The 22,968-nt window shown below is 37.6% G+C and overlaps 1 protein-coding gene across 2 annotated transcripts in view; it reads left to right on the top strand.

The window, feature by feature from the left end:
• Window positions 1-22,266, top strand: part of kcnip4.L (Kv channel interacting protein 4 L homeolog) — a 196,709-nt gene extending 174,443 nt beyond the window's left edge. For both annotated transcript variants that reach the window (XM_041582913.1, NM_001096062.1), the window contains 6 exon segments: window positions 1,749-1,818; window positions 7,043-7,113; window positions 14,964-15,071; window positions 16,355-16,459; window positions 16,635-16,697; window positions 21,956-22,266. In XM_041582913.1, the coding sequence (XP_041438847.1) occupies window positions 1,749-1,818; window positions 7,043-7,113; window positions 14,964-15,071; window positions 16,355-16,459; window positions 16,635-16,697; window positions 21,956-22,003 (465 nt within the window). In that variant the 3' untranslated portion in view covers window positions 22,004-22,266.
• Window positions 22,267-22,968: the final 702 nt, after the last annotated feature.

The raw sequence follows: 22,968 nt of genomic DNA, 5'->3' as shown, positions 1-22,968 counted from the left end.
AATAAAAATACATGCATTTTAGAGGGAAAAATGATTCATGAGGAAATCCAAATGTTAGTAAATACCATGCTGTAAGTGATCCTCAAGCCCTTAGTTTTTCAGCTTCATACAAAACGATCTCCTAGAATATTTCAATCTTGCACATTTTTTTTAATAAATAGTGTATATGGTTGGTAAAAACCAAATGGGGAGCCACAACCGCCCATTCATTCCCCCCCCCCCACATTTACTAGGCACAGACACACTTGTTGGGGAAGAAAAGGTCACAAACTTTTTAACCATCACAAGTCACAGAGGCTCTGAAAATCTGTAGGCTACCAGCGACAGCCCCTGTGGCTAAACTCACCAGTTTGTGGATCTACCATATAATGACCTAGACATGCTCAATAATTTCCAATAAAGTTGAGACACAACGATTGCAATCTGCTGCATAAAGAAACATATTACAAACTGAAGCAACTACAAAATCAAGCTGCAAAAACACTACAAACATGAATATAATTATATAAATTGGTGAGAGGTGGGCCAAAGTGGCTCACCCCAGACCTGCCTGAGACAAACTGATGGTTAAAGAGACCTCCCAAGGAATTCCCTTCTCTGCCACATGTAACCTCTTACACAAAATCCAATAGGAACTTTGAGCAAGCAACTGAATCATAACAACGGATCCATATTGGTCTGCTGGTCATGACCCACTCGGAGCCCATTGAGGCTGATTGCTGGGTCAGTCTATACTGAACAACAAAAGCTGGGAATGTAATCATAAATATATTCACTAAAGCTGAAGATGAATTGCCTTTAATAAAAGTGTCATTATGCCTTCCTATGTAGCTCAACATTCCCATGCTGAGTCTCATAGGAATTCAAGAGATATATATATATATATATATAATATTTATTAAGGGGTGACAACACAATAATTCATTATTTCTGAGATATTAAGGGGCAGATTTATTAAAGTTGCAAGATGTGTTGTCCATGAAATTTCAAATTTTTAAGGTTTTTTTGGTCAAAACTCAAATTCAGATTTTTTTGAGTTTTTTCAAAATTATACCCCAACCCTGGAAGTAGCTCAATCTGAAAATACACCATCTAAAACCTGTTGAGGTCATGTAGAATTCAATGGCAGAGGTCCCTTGAAGCATTTGAAGATGTTAATAGCCTGCGCGATGTTTGAGTTTTTTTCCAGAGGCTTTTGCCAGAAAACTTGAATGATTCGAGCGATTCAAGTTTTTTTACCAAAATTTGAGTTTTCAGGTTTCACAACTCGTTTTTTTTTTTCCATTCAAGTTTTTTCTTAAATAAGATACCATTCCAGGGGTTTTGAAAGTTGTAAGGCAAGAAGAAGAAAAGAAGACACTTCTCATGCTTTGGTTTTCTGCAACAATTGATATAAAATCATATTTTGATTCTTCAGAGCAAACTATTTCTCAAGTTCCTGAATTGGTCCCTAATGGATTTATAAAAAACAACACAAAAAGACAATTTCACGAACTACTAAACTAAAATGCTGTCTATAGCAATGTCTTAATACAGGTCTTGTTATTTTATATTTTAAACCCAGCAGCTGGTGGGGGTTATAATTTTAAAAGGGCCTGTAAGGTTCTGTTTAATGTACAGACACAAGTCGGCTACTCAAAGGTTTGGGGGATCCACCTCTAAAAATATTGAGATACTGCAAATGAAGTGTGTATGCTATATGTACTTATGCCTTAATGAGCTTTTATTTTTTTATTGACATATTATAGGAATGTCCCAGTGGAATTGTTAATGAAGAGACCTTTAAAGATATCTATGCCCAGTTCTTCCCACAAGGAGGTGAGTAATACCCAGTCTCCCCCAGCTTTCAGAATGCAATATCTTACAAAATGCTATAGAGCTATTGCTCTGGGAACAGATTCTCCGTACTTCTACATTCGACAACAGCTTTAGAAACCATAAGGGCTTGTTTATCAGCGCTTTACTCTAGCGCAACACTTGAGATGGCACCGTATCAGAGATACACAGAGCTGCAATGGAAATATGTAAATAATGCAAACAGCAGATGTTGAGGATTGCACTTCTCTAACTATTGATTTCAGGGAATACTTTGTTTTTGTAATCAAATATTAACTGCTTATGCCGGGCCAGATGACTTGTATGCCTACTTCCTTATTCATGTAATGATCTCTCTCTATTCAGCTGTATGAGAAAATCTTGAAAGGCTCCCACAGAGGGCAGAATATGTTGGGGGCTTTGTAAATATGCGTTAAAACTTAATAACAACAATAATAATAATAGTAGAAGACAGTTAGCCAAGGGATTCATCCTGGGTCTTTTACAATATATATATATATATATATATATATATATATATATATATATATATATATATATATATATATATATATATATATATATATATATATATATATATATATATATATATATATATATATACCATAGAAAGCATGGTGTAATAAAGACTGGTGAACTTTTCCATATTTTTTTGCCGTGAGGGCTTTCTGTGGTACATGAGTCTATTTTCGGTTAACACCCAACTTATGCTCTTCATTTGGTAAGTGCTGATACTTGGATTTTAGAAAAATGCTGTTGCACTTAATTTAAATTGACGTTTCAATTCTCACTGGAGGATTTATCAAGCCTTGAGTGCAACAGCATTTTTCTAATCTTTATATATTCTAACTGTTGTAACACCAGGGCATTATCCACTTTTCAAGTGTGTGCAGCAGTCTTCTTCTGGACTTTATATATACATATACATATAGACAAATACAAGAGATCCTCTGCACTCAACCCATTATGAATATATTAAGGTCATTGAAAAATGTTGTGCCTTAAGCTACTTAAAATGCCTTACCCTTTAAACAACACAGGGATTGTTTGTCCATATATAGCAATATATTTAAGATGGCCAACTACGTCAAAGTCATCCCATATCTGGCCAGTCCTATGCTTAATTTTATCTGATTCATTAAGAATTCTATTGCTTCATTATACATTTTACAAAGGGACTAAGTTTTACCTGCAACTTACTTGCTGCTTTCAAAGTAAAACTCCCAAACTTGGCTGCCCTTTTATTAGACACCAGTGGGATCACCTGACTATAGCTGGGAAGGGTGGGAGCTACAACATGAGCTGGTCACTGCTCCTCTATAAATTATAACAGACAAGGAAAAGTGCTCACCACTAATTTTTAAAAACATTAAGCGGGGGTGCAATGAGGCTGTGACCACAAAATTCACATAGACAAATACAAGATTCCTCTGCACTCAACCCATTATCAATATATTAAGGTCATTTTAAACATTTTGTGCATACAGATACTAAAAATGCCTTACCCTTTAAACAAAACAGGGATTGTTTGTGCATATATTGCAATATATTTAAGATATTAATCTATCATTTAAGATGTAATATATTTAAGACACGAAGATTAAACTTTAAACTTAGACTTTGAAAAAACTGTAAAAAATGAATAAATGGAAAATAATTGAATAATTTCTGGGGGACAAGCTGAAAACAAAAAAGTGTTTGGATGGTGAGCAACCCCTTTAACCATTTTATTAACCATTCATGTATATGGACTGATATTTTGGTCTACATACTGATGCATATGCTAACAGCAACAAAGAGTGCTCTCTGTCTTCACCTACTGGCGGTTTCTGAAAAAGGCACCTGCTGTACAAACGCGTACTATAAAGGCAACTATATAAATAAGGAACACAAAGTATAGCAAAACCAGATTATAATACACGGCTGTGGTTACTGAGTTTGTGAGGAGCTATCAGAACGGAATAAGGGGGAAGAAACACATGTCTATCACTATATCTTTCCATACATGCGTGCACACACTGCTCTCATTCTCCTTCAAGTCAATGTGCAGACAGAAAGCAAACAAAAAAACCTAACCCTAAAATGCAGCGAAGTTCCCCAGCATATTCTTTTCCAGTCCCAACTGTGTTGCTCTGCATTTTAGAGTCAGGTTTTTTTTTCAGGGGCACCTTTTTACTAATGCACACAGTGTGGGGAGGGAGAGGGGGCGATGGTAGGCAGTTAAAGGAAAACTATACCCCCAAACAATGTAGGTCTCTATACAAAGATATTGCATAAAACAGCTCATATGTAAAACCCTGCTTCATGTAAATAAACCATTTTCATAATAATATACTTTTCTATTAGTATGTGCCACTGGGTAATCCTAAATAGAAAACTGCCATTTTAAAAAATAAGGGCCACTCCCTGGGATCGTACGACAGTGCACACAAACAAGCCAAACAAACCATACATGTTAGGTCAGTTGAGCCAATTAACAGACAGAGTTGTGTCTTTTGCTTCCACACTTCTTCCTGTTACAATTAGAGCTGCAGTATTTCTGGTCAGGTGATCTCTGAGGCAGCACAGGGACCATCACAAAATGGGGGTTCAAGGCAAGAAAGGGCAATTTTTACTTAAATACATATTCCAGTTTGGTAAGATTCTATAATATGCCACTTAATATGATCTGTTGCTTAAGTATTCATTTTGGGGGTATAGATTTCCTTTAAGGGGGGCATTTGTTACTGGGGAGTCTTTATCCCCAACATGATAGGGAACGCAGGTACACAGCAACTGAACATCGAGAGACACTAAAACAATATCTTCTTCCCATTTAACATTTTATAAAACATAAATTATAAATCAAGGTGGTATATTTAAGATAAAACGGTAAATTAATCACAAACGGCTACAGAAAATAATCAATAAAAACAGGTAAATGGGAAGCAATAGAGCTGATACGATTGGATGATCAGGGGGTTCAGTAAACATTTTAATATTTTGGGAAAATTATCAAAAAAGGGTATGTGGAAAGCAAATGTCATTACTGCTTATTTTCAGCCATAACAATCAATTGTAGGATCAAAGGACAATGGTAGTGAATTTGCGGTGAATTTGCACGTTTCGCGGCCGGCGAATACATTCACGAATTTGCAGTGAAAATTTGCTGGCGTTGAAAAACTTTTTCCGATGGCAGCGACGGTTCCAACACCGCCATCAAAATCACAGTTTTGCTAATTTTTCATCAGTTTTGCAAATTTTGTAGGAAATGCGAATTTCGAGGTGATGCGACTTTTTTTAAACTCCCGTTAACTCGAAATTCCAATAATAAAAGGACCAACCGAAATTCAGTATGAATTTCGAATGAATAGGCTGAATTCGATCATTCTAAAAAAAGTCCACCAAATGACGCCATATAGGTTCTAGGAGGACGCCCAAAGGCTAAAACAGCAATTCGGTAGGTTTTAGATGGTCAATAAGGACATGGTAAATTTCGATATTTGAATTTTTGATTTTTTTTTTTCAAATTCGAATCAAATTTGGACTATTCCCTACTTGAAGTACACTAAAATTAGCTCAAAATTTGAATTTAAAAATTAGATTTTTCAATTTGACCCATCATAAATCTGCCCCTTAACGTATGAAGATCCAAATTATGGAAAACCCCAGGTCCCAAGCATTCTGGATAACAGGTCCCATACCTGCACATGCATATACCGATTAAAGGGGCCAATTGAAAAGTTGTTTAGAATTGGCCATTCAATAACATACTAAAACTTTACACTAAACCACCTCTTTAAGTGAATAGGCTTAGTAGATTTCACTGGAGCATACTAACTCAGCATTAATAACATGTTGCAGAAAAGCAGCCTTTAAACATTGGTATGTAACGTGAAAGCAATTACACATTGCATTCTGTTGAACGAAATGCATGAGTCTACGCTAGTGATGGGCGAATTTGTTGGATGAAAAATTAGCAAAACGCGAATTTTGACACCTGGACATTTGACGGGCATTAAAGTCAATGGGCGTCCCTTCAATTGTCATAGGCATCACAACTGTCGCCGGCATCAAAATTGTCACCGGCGGGGAATTGTGGCTGGCATCAATTTTGATGCCCGGGAATTGACGCCGGCGCCTTGCTCTTCGCAAGAAGATTTATCATCCTGCTACCCTGGAAGTAACTTGAATTTGATAGGTCATCACCTAAAACCTGCTGAGGTCATGTAGAAATTAATGGCAGAGGTCCCTGGAACCATTTCAAGAGGTCAACAGCCTGCTTGATGTTCGAGTTTTTTTCTGAGGGTTTTGGGCAAAAACTCAAATCAAGAACTCAATGTATTCGTTTTGGAGTTGTCTCCCGTACAAAACGTAATTAATTTGAGTTTTCGGGTTGCAGGACTTGAAAGTGTTTTAAAGTATTTATATAAACAATAGTAGTGTTTCTGAAGCAAACACAGCAGTTTTACCAGTGCAGGGCCACATTGCATTATATTTGTATTACTTTAAAACACTTTGATGTTACTGTTCCTTTAAATAAGATACCATTTGAGTTTTGATGTCATTTGAGTTCAATCTAGGTGCAAAGAAAAAGGTTACATCCATCCTGATAAATCAGCCCCTTAAAGGAGAAGGAAAGCTACTGAGGCATTGTATTGCCAATAGATTAGCTGCAATAGTGCAAGCTAGAATGCTATATTTATTCTGTAGAATGTTTTACCATACCTGAGTAAAAAGCTCTAGAAACTCTCTGTTTGTTTAGGATGGCAGCTGCAGAATTAATGTGGTGTGACATCACTTCCTGCCTGAGTCTCTCCCTACTCTGGGCTCAGATTACAGTAGAGAAGGGAGGGGGGTGGGGGAGAGGAACAAACTGAGCATGCTCTTGCCCAGGGCAATGAGGTTTAAGCTGAAGGCAGGAAGTCTGATACAGAAGCCCATGAGTACACAATAGAAGGAAAGAAATGCAGTGTTTCTTTTGACAGGGGACTCAGAGCAGCACTACTTTGGGGGTTTACTGGTATATTTAGATGGACCTTTCTGATAAGGCTTACTTAGTTTTAACCTTTCCTTCTCCTTTAATGTAATATTTTGAAAAGTCGTTTTTTGTGTCAGCATCACTTTATGAAGGTATACAGCCATATGATAATAGAGTAATGCTGCTATAGTGCTGTGTTTTACAGAAAGTGAAAAAAATCAATATAATTTTTTTTTTCATTCCCAGATGCATCCACATATGCACATTTTCTGTTTAACGCATTTGATACAGACCATGACGGATCTGTAAGTTTTGAGGTGAGTAAAGTCATTTACGTTGCATGTTAAATCACATTAATACAGTTTAAATTTGTTTAGGGGTATTTAAATTGGTTGCCGTCCTAGGGATGTCTGCCTCACTGTTTGTAGACAATGTTTTAAAGGAGAAGGAAAGCTACAGAAGATGTTTATTGCCAATAGATTAGCTGCAATAGTGCAAGCTAGAATGTTATATTTATTCTGTAGAATGTTTTACCATACCTGAGTAAAAAGCTCTAGAAGCTCTCCGTTTGTTTAGGATAGCAGCTGCAGTATTAGCTTGTGTGACATCACTTCCTGCCTGAGTCTCTCCCTGCTCACTTAAAGCTCTGAGCTCAGATTACAGCAGAGAAGGGAGAGGAGCAAACTGAGCATGCTCACGCCCGGGGCAAGGAGGTTTATGCTGAAAACAGGAAGTCTGATACAGAAGCCCATGTGTACACAATAGAAGGAAAGAAATGTGGTGTTTCTTTTGACTGAGGAGCAGCATTACTTTGAGGGTTTACTGGTATATTTATATAGACCTTTCTGATAAGGCTTACTTAGTTTTAACCTTTCCTTTTCCTTTAAATAACCTGCTGTTTGTTCTCAAACGCAACCAAATGGAAATCTTATTTCTGAACTGCTCACTATCTATAGAAAATGATTTAGACATCTTCAATAGGTCACGGTGATTGGAAATTAATTTAAACATCACATTGAATTGACATTGTACGGAAGCAGAACAGATTCTTGAAAATGATTAATATATATATATAAAATGTATAGTTACATAATTCTTCACAAACTCCCTTATGCCATTTTTATCTGCTGATGGTGCTCACAATAACTACTCCAGGGACAAGTCTTATTTGCAAGGAATTCAAAATGTCATCTTGGAATCAGGATGAAATACACGGCCTTGGGCTGAATTAGTTGATTATTCACTAGGGGCTTAATTTGTGCTTCAATACAAAGAAAGCCCATGGAGGGTTGAACTAGATGCAGTTCTTTCAGTTTCAGCAATCGTAATACAAAGTAATGAACATGCAACCTCAAAATCCTATAATCCCTTTTCATTGGTAAACTTTATTTTAATTCTCTACTTCCATTACTCATCCTTTCTTGGTGTTCATGGAAAAGGGATAATGGTTCTTTAAGCCAATGGAAGATTATCTTTGTACAGGTTTCAGCTTTGCTCACAACATTTTGGGGGTACTAGAATAACTGAACTGTTTTGCATACAAAGTAGCTTGAGCTTTTTGTTCCTGTTTGCATTGCCGTTATTATTAATGCATTGAAGTGGCTTCACATATGGAGAAGTCCTATGATACACTTGGGATCTGATAAGACTTTTTCCAAAAACTCTGCTGTTTTGCTATCCAGCCACACTAGGGTTGCCACCTGCCTGGTTTTTGAAGGGTTGCCTGGGTCAAAACTGCCTGCCCGGTTTTCTAAATTAGGAAAACTGGGGAAGATTTCCTATAATTGACGTGACAATCAGCCAATCGCCGATCACCACAACATAGCCCCACCCCTGACATAACTACCCACTTCCCCGGTACGTCACGGCTCCGCCCCAGTTATATCAAATCCCTGCCCCCTGCCCGGAGTCAGATCGGGCAATAAATGGCAACCCTAAGCCACACACCCACTAAGATACCCTCAGGAACATGCACAAAGACAGTGCCAAAACAGGGATACCCTCCCTTTCTCTCCCAGCAGCCTATCAACCCAACAATGGGAATGTAACCAAATAACATCTCCCTGGTTGATCTAAGAACAGCACTCAATAGTAATAGTCCAAGTCCCACTGTGACTCCTTCAGTTACATTGAATAGGAGAAATAATAACTTATCAGAAAGCAGTTCCATCATGAAGTGCTGGCTCTTTCTAAAGAGCAGAGGTTTAGGCATAATGACCTGAGATGGCTGCCTACACACCAATATACACTTACTGGTTCAGTTAATTATTTGAAATGTAAATGTATTTAGAAATGAAAACGACACCATCAAAATCACGACAGCCATTTTGCAATTTACAGCCATTATTTTAAGATTATAAAAATATACAGTTAATATAATTAATTTGTTACCACAGCGGCACTTTCTAGACAGTTTCCAACTGTAAATCAGAAAAGGAACTTTACTTTTCTTTACATAAAAAAGAAAGAACTGTATTGATGTTCCTCTATTTAGGAAAAACGATGTTGCAACAAAATTCATTAGTTCTTAAATGACTGCTGTCACAAATCTGCTTTGTTTCTTCCCTTTTCACTGCGTATTTATGGAGAGTAAGGCATTTGCATTATATCAGAATATCGTATGCCTTTGCTGTAAATTATTCTGTGTTTTATTTTAATAAGTGAGATGATTTTCTGTTAGATAACATTATTTGCACATAAGGGGCAGATTTATTGAAGGTTGAGCTGTTTTTTCCATGAAAAACTAAGTTTTTGAGGGTGTTTTTGAGTCAAAAATAGATTTTTCAGGTAAAATAATTTTTTTGAGATTTATTATAACCTGACATGGGGTCGAGTTCATGTAGAAGTCAATGTCAGAGGTCCCTTGAACCATTTGAAGATCTTAATAGCCTTCATGATGTTCGAGTTTTTTTTGGTGGGTTGAGCTTAAAAACTTTGGGGCAAATTCACTACGCGCCGAAGCGCCTAATGCTAGCGTCAATTCGCTAGCGTTGGGCATTTTCGTTACTTCGCAAATTCACTAACAAACGCTGGCGTAAATTCGCTAGTGTTACTTCGCACCCTTACGCCTGGCGAATTTTCGCTACGGACGTAACTACGCAAATTCACTAGACTTCCTTCGCCACCTCAGACCAGGCGAAGCGCAATAGAGTAGATAGGGATTGCTTCAAAAAAAGTTTTTCTAAGTCCCAAAAAACACTGGCGTTTTTTCTATATCATGGGTGATAGGCTGAAAAAGATCGAAAAATTTTTTGGGGCTCCCCTCCTTCCCCCCTACATTTCCTAATTCATGGCAACTTAACTATACAGTGGGCACATAGTGGGCACATGTGTAGGGCAAAAAAAAAATTTTATTTGATGTTTTGAAGGTTTCCCAGGCATTTGTAGTGATTCTACGTATTCCATTGAAATTTGAATTTGGCGCCGTATGCAAATTAACCATCGCTAGTGTAACTTCGCTTCGCTTAGCGAAACAACGCTAGCACAACTTCGCAAACTTACGCTACCCCTGTGCGCAACTTCGGATTTTAGTGAATTTGCGGAGAGCTGGCGAAACTACGCCTGGCGAAGTGCGGCGAAGTTACGCCTGGCACAACTACGAATCTTAGTGAATTTGCCCCTTTGAGTGATTCAAGGTCTTTTTTGACGAAAACTCGATCAATTCGAGTTTTCAGGTTGTTAACCCGGAACTAGCTGATTCTCGATTTTTCCATTCAAGTTTTTTCTTTAATTTGAAACCATTCGAGTTGTAAGGTTTAAAAAAGCTCACATAGCTCTAAAATTCGACCTTTGATAAATAACCCCCTATGTGCACATAGGAGTAAATGTATGATGATTCCTGGTCTTGTATTTGCTGGCATTTTTAAAAAAAATACATACAAATTATTCAATGGACTTATTTAAACATTGCATCAAAACTGGATAATAAAAAGCAATAAAATAAAAAATAAACATGAAGCAAATGCTTTAAGAATAAGGATAATGGATAGTATAGGAATTGTGTGGTTCAGGGGTGTTGAATGCTTATATCAGCTGATGGTGAATCTGCTTGAGTGCTAAAATAAAGGGAACATAGCTCGCTATTATTGGGGTGCAGAATCTGCACAGGAGTTGGCATCAAAGGAAGTTGAGGTTATAATGATACTGTTATATAATTTATAAAGTTGCATATTTTGTTATGCTCTCTAGTTGGGTTTTGAAGAATTTGACAACAGCAACCAGACTTTGAGTGTGGTGGGTCCGTAACCTCATTTTGGTGGAGTTTAAAACAGGTGTCTGTTTGTTTTGGCTTGTTGAACAGGCAGATACTTAAAGGAAATATCAACCGTCGGAACTAATTAATGTAAAACTGCTCAGAATGCTCTTCTGAGCACCTTTGCATGCTACACTAATTATTGTATATATTTTTTTATTAATTTATTTTAGTTTTCAAGATAACAGCATATTTTACATCACTACCTTAAACAAGTCTTGTGACATCGATCTGCTTAGAACTAACCTGGGGAAACCTAAAATGATTCTAACTAACATAATTTCCTGAGCAGAAACAGTAGGTGGGGCTGTTGTTTCAAATTTATATTTTAAAAAACTGCTAATATCTTGATAATTAGAAAAGAGTTCCCGGTGCAGATCACAATGTTTCTTCAATATGTGCCCTTTAATGTAGTAATGTTAGTTTTCATTAATAGGTTTCCCTTTAATTGGTAGCTTTAGGGTCCTGAGCCCCCCTTAAAAAACTTTTACTTCTCCCTGCCCCTAAATAAACTCAGGGGTGACCCACAACATGCACCAAATCACTGGTCAGTCACCTGCAACCTTCCATGTGGGTTGTTGAGTCTGACCCATATATAACTATACCACAGCACATGGGTAAACCAAACACACACAAAAAAAATAATAACATAATAAGTTTTTCTTTTTAAGCTAAAATATACCTTAATAAATCAATGTGACTTATAACAATAACCCGTAGAGTTTATTTCGTATTATCAGGCAGATGCTTATTATGAATTCTCTTGATTTAGATAAGTTTGTTTTTTTCATATTCTTAAACACATTTCACATATTCATGAGATCAAAAATGTATTTAAATGTCATTTCATGGTCTAATCCAAATCAGTCACATTGTACACGGTATGATTAAAACAGCAGGAAGAAATGAGAACAACAGACCAGCTGTTTTCTCATTTAATATGTTTAATGTAACCTGATGTTGTTGAACACATTTTATTTATGAGAATTTATATATCAACTAATTTGCCAAGAACTTTTCTCATCACAGAACAGATAAATGACAGAATAGGGTTGCACTATTCACCACGTGGCCCCACGCTTGTTGCTGGATTATGGACTTTCACAGTGACTTTACAGGTTTAGAAAGGTTGGAGTTCACCAGATAAGGGACCTTTTTTTGTTTTATGGTTTCAGCCAAAATACTAACCCCTATATGTAATAAAAGGCACTAAGTTTGCCCAGAAGCAACCAATGAGATGTTTGCTTTCAAACAGGTTACCGGTAAATTCTTCCTGCTGATTGGTTGCTATTAGTTATTTGCTCCTGGGCAAACTTGGTGCCTTTTATTGAATAACCCCATATGTTTTTGCAAAAGTGCATTGGAAACATGTTGCTTTCAGTAGACTTTGCAACTCCACTTTTTGAATTAAAAGGGCTAGTTCACCCTTAAGTTAACTTTTAGGGGCACATTTACTAAATTCGAGGGAAGGATTAGAATGAAAAATACTTTGAATTTTGAAGTTTTTTTTTTTGGCTACTTTGACCATTGAATTGGCTACTTTGACTTAGAATCGAACGATTCGAACTAAAAATCGTTCGACTATTCGACCATTAGAGCACCAATTTTAGCCTATAGGGAAGGTCCCCATAAGCTTTCTAAGCTTTTTTTGATTGAAGGAAAATCCTTCGATCGATGGATTAAAATGCTTCGAATCGTTTGATCAAAGCATTTGCGATAAATCCTTTGACTTCGATATTCAAAGTCGAAGGATTTTACTTCGAGTAAATAGTAAATGTGCCCCTTAGTGTGTTATAGAATGGCCAGTGGTCTTCTTCTTCTGACTCTTTCCAGCTTTCAAATGGGGGTCACTGACCCCATCTAAAAAAACAAATGCTCTTTAAGGCTACAAATGTATTGTTATTGCTACTTTTTATTACTCATCTTTCTATTCAGACCTCTCCTGCTCATATTCCAGTCTCTTATTCAAATGAGTGCAAGCTTGCTAAGATAATTTGGAACCTATCAACCAAATTGCTGAAACTGCAAACTAGAGAGCTTCTGAATAAAAAGAATAATAATTTAAAAATCACAAATAATAAAACATGAAAACCAATTGCAAATTGTCTCTGCATCGTACTAAAAGTTAACAACCCCATTAATCTTTGTAAATAAGTTAGACTGGGGCACAAGTTTTTCAAAAATATTATAGCAATACAGTTCAATAAATGAACATTGTTAAAGAATAAAGGGGGTGTGTCAAAAAGGCTTTTTAAAATAGGTGGGTCTTTAGGCAGCATTTGAACATTTGGAGGGGAAGAGATAAGTTTAGGTGATGGGCGAATTTGCCGAAAAATTTGCGAATTTCCCGCGAAACGGCGAAAAATTTGCGAAACTGTGCCGTTTTTTGACGACAAAAAACGGCAGGCGAATAAATTCCCCCATCACTAATGGTAGATAGTAATGGGCGAATACATTCAACTGCCTCAAATTCACAGTGAATTTTCTTCATTTCACAACACTATACAGACGCCCATTGACTTTCATGCCGGCATCAAAATTGGCAATGTCGTCAAAATTGACGTGGGCGTGAATTTTCGAGTTTCGCAAATTTTTCGCTGTTTTTGCAGATTTCGCAGGAAATTTGCTAATTTTTTTTGCGAAACGGGAGAAATTCGCCCATCACTAGTGGCAGATAATTCTAGACACAGACAAAAGCTTGAGAGAATTCTTGCAATTAGGAATGAGTTGGGTGATTGAAGGCAGGACTGATCCTATCAAATGTGGGGCCCAATTGGGACCATGTTGGCGGAGCCCCGAGACAAAGTGTTGCTGGCTACTGACACACCAAGTATTTAGGAAAATAAGTGCATACAGGCACAAAATAGAAAGGAATGGGGCAGACAAGGTAAGAGAGTGAGAGGGATGAAATAGGGGCACATAATAGGGGCACACAGGGTAAGAGAGAGAGGGGGAGGAAATAGGAGAGTGGACTGGGCCAATTAGTTTGGGGCAGGCTGGGCCGATTCAGCTTGGGAGCAGGCTTGGTTGGATTGGGGGCAGGCAGGGCCTATCAAGGTGGGAGGAAAGCTGGGCCTATGAGAGTTGGGGGCAGGCTAGACCTATGGAGTTGGGGGATAGGCTGGCTTATCAGAGTTGGGGGTGGGCTGGACCTATGGATTTGGGGATGGGCTGGACTCTTAAAGTTGGGGGCAGGCCAGGCAGCATCATGTGCTGAGGGAAATATTATCTGTGCTGCCCTGTGGTGCGGGGCCCCCAGAGGTGCGGGGCCCTATTGGGCCCAATTGGTCCAATAGGCCTAAGGCCGGCCCTGATTGAAGGAGAGGCTAAGTTCAGAAGCAAAGCATAGAGAACACTTTATTCCAATAGCTAGGGTATAGGGGACTCAGGAAATACAAGCTTTGACAACCGGATAAACAAAACTTCAGAATCAATTCATTTCAACCCCTTGCTGGTGTCCTATTGCTAAAAGTCAGCACAGACCAGTGCTCAGAGAAAATCAATAAAATAAAGTGTAAAACACTGTAGAGTATAAACTAGAAAATAATCTTTTTTTTTCTAATGAAAATTAATAAAACCGTTTGTGGGGCTTGATTTCATTCTTAGTTGTCAAGGAAAACATCACAATATCCTTCATGAAGTGTTAATAGAGAAATACTCTGCTGTGATATGCAACAGAACAAACAGCGGTGAAATCCTTGGTAATGGGCAAGTGTCTGGCTGGCCTTCAGCAGTGTTAATCCATATACCAGCGGGGGACATAGACCGGGCAACATCTGTCTATTTATTCCCATATGTCCTTGCTGTGAATCAATTTATCCTGAACTCACTCAGAACATTATGCACTAGTTTATATTCCACTGTTCTTTTTCACTGTTCACGTGTTATGTACCAATGTATATTTTATCATTGCAGGATTTTGTAATCGGTCTGTCTACATTGCTTCGCGGCACAATTCAGGAAAAATTAAACTGGGCTTTTAATTTATATGATATAAATAAAGATGGATACATAACAAAAGAGGTAACTTCTCAGTAGCATAGTTATTGCTGGAAAATATCTCAAGATCGAGATAATAAACATTGAATAATTCATATCCGTCTACAGCATTTTCCCTTCTTTCCGATTTGTTAATTGGGTCCCTGTGTGGCAATAAATAGGAAAACTGTTTGGCATAGAAAAAAAAAAAGATAACAGAACTATTTGTTGAAACCACCTCGCCATATAAGGAGAACTTTGATGTTATACATTTACATATTTTGTATATATAATAGTATATATATATATATGTTACATAGTCGAAAATTTGCAGAAATCCAAAAAATTTGGATGCGCAACGGTAAAGTTGCTCGCGTCAAAATCTAGTAAAATAGGAAGGACTAAAAAACGTATACAGATATGGGATCCGTTATCCGGAAAGCCGTTATCCAGAAAGATCTGAATTACAGAGAAGACATCTCTTATAGACTCCATTTTGTCTAGAGATGCACTGAATCCACTATTTTGGATTTGGCGTCTTTCCCCCTCTTTCTTGAAAGGTTCGGCAGAATACCGAACCGAATCTGGTTCCTAATTTGCATATGCTAATTAGGGGTGGGAAGGGGAAAACATTTTTTACTAGGGATGCACCGAAACCACTATTTTGGATTCAGCCGAAACCCAGAATCCTTTGCAAAAGATTCGGCCGAATCCCGAACCGAATCCGAAGGGGAAAACATTTTTTACTTCTTTGTTTTGTGACAAAAAGTCATACGATTTGCATATGCAAATTAGGGTTCGGATTCGGCCGGGCAGAAGGATTCGGCTGAATCCTGCTGAAACAGGCAGAATCCTGGCCAAATCCCAAACCAAATCCTGGATTCGGTATATCCCTCATTTTATCCAAATTTTTATCCAAATTTTCGAAATTGTCAAAAATGATTTCCTATTTCTCTGTAATAATAAAACAGTACCTTGTAATGATCCCAACTTACTCTTTTTTGGTGGCAAAACAATCCTATTTAAGTTTATTTAACGTTTACATGATTTTCTAGTAATCTTAAGGAGTGAAGATTCAAATAACAGAAAGATCCATTATCCAGAAAACCCCAGGTCCCGAGCATTCTGGATAAAAGGTCTCATACCTGTATTGGGCAAAATGAGAGCCAAACCATTTTTTTCCAGAGTAGCTTTAGTCCACTTGGCCATTTCCTTTGATCAGTAAATATTTTTTATTGATACTGTTTATTAAAAAGTCATATTTATCTGCAAATAACAACTCTTATTCCTAACTGATCAGTATCTTATCTCTTCAACATTCATTTTAGGAGATGTTTGATATAATTAAATCCATTTATGACATGATGGGAAAATGTACATACCCTCTAGTCAGAGAGGAAACACCAAGGCAACATGTGGAGAATTTCTTCCAGGTAAGAAGATTTGCTAATATATATATATATATATATATATATATATATATATATATATATATATATATATATATATATATATATATATATATATATATATATATATATATATATATATATATATATATATATATATACACAGTACATGGATTATTTTTTTTCTTTTAATTTGCAGAAAATGGATATTAATAAAGATGGAGTGGTTACTATAGAAGAATTCATAGAGAGCTGCCAAAAAGTAAGTAAAAACTATTTATTTGAAAGCAAAAGCTATTGGAACTCTCAGGACATAAATTTAGTGCCCTTGACTGACATCCGTAACCATGAGTTTTCTCTATGAAAATCGTCCTGACAGTCATGAATGTTTTTATAAATCTTAAAATATTTCAGAATGCTGGGTTCCCTTGTTCACTCCATAATGAATCTGCCGCCATATATTAAATGATGATTTTTCTTGTTTGCAACAAAGCACATCTTCACTGCATGGAAAGGCAAAGCCATTGAAATACATTTCATATTTTTCTATGTAGCACACCCTTGAGTGTACTTTTGCTGTGTATTAAGGCTGTGTGTAACCAGGCTAAAACTGCTTGTGATGTGCCCTGGACCCCAGTGCAACTCCCGGTACCTGGTGTAGGTCCATGCAGCAGGATAATCAGTCAGACACAGTTCTTTGCAGCAAACTTCAATAATAATCCCTCCAGTGGGATAGCGTATGCTCCAAGACAGACAATATGCGATACAGATCTGGAAACCTTGCTGCAAACCTTGATTTCAGTAATCCGTATATAGTAGAAAATCAGATGGCACACACAAATGTGCAAAAAACTTGTAGTTTATCGAGATTCACACACAATGTTTTGGAGGTACAGGTATGGGATCGGTTATCCAGAAACCCGTTATCCAGAAAGCTCTGAATTACGGAAAGACCGCCTCCCATAGTCTCCATTATAATTAAATAATAAAACTTTTTTAAAATGAAGTTTCTTTTTCTCTGTAATAATAAAACAGTAGCTTGTACTTGATCCCAACTAAGATATAATTAATCCTTATTGGAGGCGAAACCAGCCTATTGGGGTTATTTAATGTTTATATGATTTTCTAGTAAACTTAAGTTATAAAGATCCAAATTCTGGAAAGATCCGTTATCCTGAAAACACCAGGTCCCAAGCATTCCAGATAACGGAATCCCATACCTGTACAACCTCCTTTCTCAAGTGCTCCTCTGGATTTCCCAGCCTGGGGTCTTGTTTCTTGGCACACGATTTGGTCCTCACCTTACCCACTGTATTCAGCCTGGGGTCTTGATACCCTATCTGGTCCTCAACTCACCCACTGGTGTCCCTGATCTAGTGGTTCATGGGTTAAACAATTGCAGCAGCACTCCGATATTTGATCCAAATACTTTTTATTCGTGCAACAACGGCAACGTTTTGGACTATTCCAGCCCTTTTTCAAGGCTGGAATAGTCCGAAACGTTGCCGTTGTTGCATGAATAAAAAGTATTTGGATCAAATATCGGAGTGCTGCTGCAATTGTTTAACCCATGTGTAGAGAACCTGTGCAGAGAGGAGTACAGCTTACACCCGAGGCTTCAAACAGTGAGTTGTGTGAGTGTGGCACTTTACTTTTGACTTTGTATGATCTAGTGGTTCACCCACCACGGGGTCCTAACCCCACTATTTCTCCTCGATGGAGCCACAACTGCTCTCTAGCTACCCTGAATTTTCTTTCACTCCTAGAGTAACTATCACAGTGTGACTACTACAAGTGTGTAGCACTTATCTTTCAAGGAACCAGAGCCCCGGTCCTGTAACACCTCACTGGGAGGCATGGTCCCAGGGGAAAGACTTCGCACTCATGGGGTTAACCCCCTTTATATTGTTAAACACTGCCACCTAGTGGGCAACCCTGCCTGCAGTAATCCCAGGGGACCCAGGAAGGGAGAGCTAGCTGTCCGGGTAAACTAAAGGACCACCTTGGTGTCCAAATACTAAAGGGGAACTGCCTGAGTAAATTAACCCAAATCTCAGGGTCCTTACATCTATAGAATCAAAACATCTGCATATTTGCCATATAAATAAAAATGTGTGCATCAAAACATGTTCTTTAGCATAACCTATCCCTAAGCACCAATATAGGGGACATACTGCTTTGTCATTTTGTGTGTTAGGTAACTCTTGCCTGCTTTTTGTTTCTGCCAGGAAAATTAAAATCCAGCAGATGTTCATATGTTTAAAGCCATGAAATAAATACCCAATTTATCCATTTTAAGTTGGCGCCTCCAAGCAGGAGGCTGAAGCCCAGTAATTTAATGAGCTGGTTGGACATGTTGCATTCCCCCCACAGTCAATATGTTACAGGTCTGGTAGATACGCAAGGTTTGGAGATATTTTCAGTTTGCTCAGCACAGCAAATTCCCAGCAGGATGTACTGCCTTAAGATGTATTGGCCCTTTGGAGAAGAACTTGTTCCAGGTCACCTCAAGCCCTGGAACCAAAACCCTCTTCTTGAAAAATTCAAGTTTGCTTATGTCTCACGTTTACTTGTATGTTACTTATTTTGTGACATTCTATTTAACTTCATTAAAAAATGTTCTGCAGGTACAGGTATAGGATCCGTTATCCAGAAACCTGTTATCCAGAAAGCTCTGAATTACAGGAAGTCCATCTCACATAGACTCCATTTAATTCAAATAATCCACATTTTTAAAAATGATTTCCCATTTATCTGTAATATTAAAACATAAGCTTGTACTTGATCCAAACTAAGATATAATTAATCCTTATTGGAAGCAAAACCAGCCTATTGGGTTTATTTAATGTTTACATGATTTTCTAGTAGACTATTTTTGAATTTTAAAAACTTGATTCAGGTTTTTTCGACAAAAAAACTTCAAATGTCAGGAAGGTTGCAAACAAATCCAAATTGATCCCAGGACATCTTCCATAGGCTAAAACAGCAATTTGGCAGGTTTAAGGTGGCGAATAGGGCCAGTGTATGATAAATTTCAAAAATCAAATTAAAATTTTTTAAAAACCTCGGATCAAATTTGAATAATTCCCTAGTCAAATTTGACAGTTTTGGCAATAAAAAAAAACTCGAAAATTCGAATTCGAAATTCAAATTTTCACTTCGAACCTTAATAAATCTGCCCCTTAAGGTATGAAGATCCAAATTACGGAAAGTTCCCTTCTCCGAAAAACCCCAGGTCCCGAGCATTCTGTATAACAGGTCCCATACCTGTAGTTACTTTTAAAATGTTGCAGTATTGGCTTTAGATGCCTCATTTATTAAACCCTCCAGCACATGTCTGTGCTTTGCGTGTCAGTGGCACTGCACATGCTCAGTGTATTCTGGGCAGCTGAGAAGCTAAGCAGAGAATGTGATTTGTCTGTCCTAGAAGCTATGTAATGGTTTGTAAGCTACCAGGTAATGCAACTCTAAGTTAATTAATAATAAGTTATTAGGTACATACAGCATATGGTATACTGAGTCAGTCCCTTAGCTTAGACAACTCACAGCAGCCTCGAGAATGCAGGAATAGGATCTATTGGGGGCATCTGCAGAGAAAAAGTTCTTATTGCCAAAGAACTGTGGTTGCCTTGAACTAGTAAAAGAATCCCAGAGCTTTGTGGGTTGCATTTTCAACCTATTTCTTTGTTAATATGTAGATCTCCTTTAACTCTGTAGTAGAGTCTTGAGCAAGTCTGGCAGTGCAGATCAGTGTCTGGCCTGTACCCATGACTCGCAACCCAAATAAGTCCCCAGACCCATCCTGCAAAAAGTTAACTTACCTTTTGACCTGGAACCCATGAAACTGGAAATGACATCACAGTCCACAAGTGATGCACCTTAACAAGGTACCCAGGCAGACTACCCGTTGACTGCCTGCACAGTCAGGGAATTGGGGACCCTTTGTGGGTATTCTTAAGTACCTGACCCGATATAGTACTCTTCTCTGTAGCTCCTCATGACCATTAGTGACCTAGTTTGCATATCTAAATGATACCAAGCTAGGATGCATTCAAGGGGACTTCCAGGATTTATCCAAGTGATATCCTCAAGAATACAGTATGAATAAAGTATGTTCCCTTATTTTGCAGCTTGCCCCACTAATTTTAAATTAGACCGTCCACATATTGAAAGGATAAAGAACTCGGTAGTCAATTTTATAGGTAATATTAATTCCCTATAAAAAAAGATCTTTGTTTTTATTCAGTAAATACACGTTTTGCATGTTGAGCCGCCCAGTGTAACTCATCTTGTGACTCAAGACCCTTACTTACTATGTCTTTACCTAACAATCCCCATATCATAACTGGACATGGCACAGTCCTGATGCTTCATCTGAGCTGCAGAGCTTTGTTTTTATTCAGTAAACACACGTTTTGCATGTTGAGCCGCCCAGTGTAACTCATCTTGTGACTCAAGACCCTTACTTACTATGTCTTTACCTAACAATCCCCATATCATAACTGGACATGGCACAGTCCTGATGCTTCATCTGAGCTGCAGAGAAGAAAAAGAGACAATAGGGCAGAGGGAGCATAGTACAGGTATGGGACCTGTTATCCAGAATGCCCCGGACCTGGAGCTTTCCTGATAATGGATCTTTCTGTAATTTGGATCTCATGCCTTAAAGGGCATGTCAATTCTAAAATAGAATAAGACTAGAAATGCTGTATTTTGTATACTAAATATAAACATGAACTTACTGCACCACAAGCCTAATCAAACAAATAATTTATGCTTTCAAGGTTGGCTACAAGGGGTCACCATCTTGTAACTTTGCTAAACATCTTTGCAAGACTAAGACTGTGCACATGCTCAGTGTGGTCTGGGCTGCTTAGGGATCATCATAAACAAAGCTGCTTGAGTTCTGCATGGCTGGGAAGTAAGGCGGGGGCTCCCCCTGCTGTTCATAAGTATGATTGTTTCCCTGCTCAGCAGTTAGGGACCGTCTGACAATTCCTATCCACAGCAGTAAATGAAGGGAGAATTTCACTGCATACAGTCAGGTTTCTTATAAAAACGGTACACATTTTTTAATTAAAGTTTATTGGAGATAGGTTTCCTTTTCATTAAAGAAAGTAAAAATGGGATTTTATTTTTTGCCTTTACATGTGCTTTAAGTCTACTAGAAAACCATGTAAACATTATATAAACCTAATAGATACTTATATCTTCATTTGGATCAAGTACAAAGTGCTGTTTTATTATTACAGAGAAAAAAGAATATTTGGATAAAATGGAGTCTATAAGGGAAAGCCTTTCCGTAATTCAGAGTTTACTGGATAACGGGTTTCCAGATAACGAATCTCATACCTGTACAACAAACTAAAGTCACCAAAATAGCAAATTTCTAGGGTCTTACTTTCCTGCTAATGCTCGTTATTGGACAAAATGTTTTTTTTTACAACTAGCTTAAACTACTGGATTTCTTTCAGTCACATCCTCTGAGGTCCTAAACAAGTCTGCTCTGTTCTTTTACAGGATGAAAATATTATGTGCTCTATGCAGCTGTTTGAGAATGTGATATAGCACACGTGCGTCATCTCGGAAGAACTTTACAATTTTATCTATTTTTGACGATAATTTGAAGCTGCAATTTCCATCTTACCCATAAATAGACTGTTCGGCTTTCTACTAAGTTATATATTATGCAAAATAGCTTTTTTTTATGATGCCTTCCATAAATTAGGTTCCACGATGTGTAGCAGTTCAACATGATTTTCTAGTGTATCATATTGAATACTTTCATTTTTTTTTTCTTCTTGGCTTTAATAAAAGCGGTTCCATAGTAACACAACTTACTCATGAAAATTGTTATAAAGAAAATGCCACATCCTCTTGTCCTTTTACGGCTTTTTATGAGGCTTGCACAAAGCATAAAAGGATCTCAAGATCTTTAATATCTTTTTTATAAGGAAACCAGTCGTCCATTATGTCAGGACAAACCTCCAAAGCCGTCTGATTACACTGTGAGTGATACTTACCTTGGCAAGATTTGGCTCCAACGCATTATCCTTTAAAACTCTGCAGTAGATTTGTTAAAAAGACAAATAATTCCGGTTTGAACTCATGTACAAATAGGCTTACATGTCGACGCTGGAGACAGAGGCATAAATCACGAAGCTGAAGGCTGTTCAGGGTGCAATTTTTTTTGTTCTGGAAAAGATGGGCAGAAGCTGTCATTCAACAAATGTGTATTATCCAACTTGATTCACAATACATGAACACAATATTCATTGTAAATGTATTTTTCCAAAAAAAAAAAATCCCAAAAACCTCAAACTACAAGATTGTAGAAGTAAGAACGTGTGCGTACAGAGAGGAGGCGCAAACATGTAGCGGGAACTACTCTACGGCCTCCAGGTGTAAGAGGTTGTCGACTTATTTTATCAATAAAAGATGTGACCGACGTTACGTTTTTGGCTCCCAATTGCTTGATGGATATAAAAAAAATACATGCAGAACATTTATTGGGCTGAATCCCTAGAGATCGG

Source organism: Xenopus laevis, chromosome 1L (assembly GCF_017654675.1).
Source record: "Xenopus laevis strain J_2021 chromosome 1L, Xenopus_laevis_v10.1, whole genome shotgun sequence".
NCBI lineage: Eukaryota > Metazoa > Chordata > Amphibia > Anura > Pipidae > Xenopus > Xenopus laevis.
The sequence above is the reverse complement of the archived record's forward strand: the minus strand, read 5'-3'. Positions and strand labels throughout refer to the sequence as shown.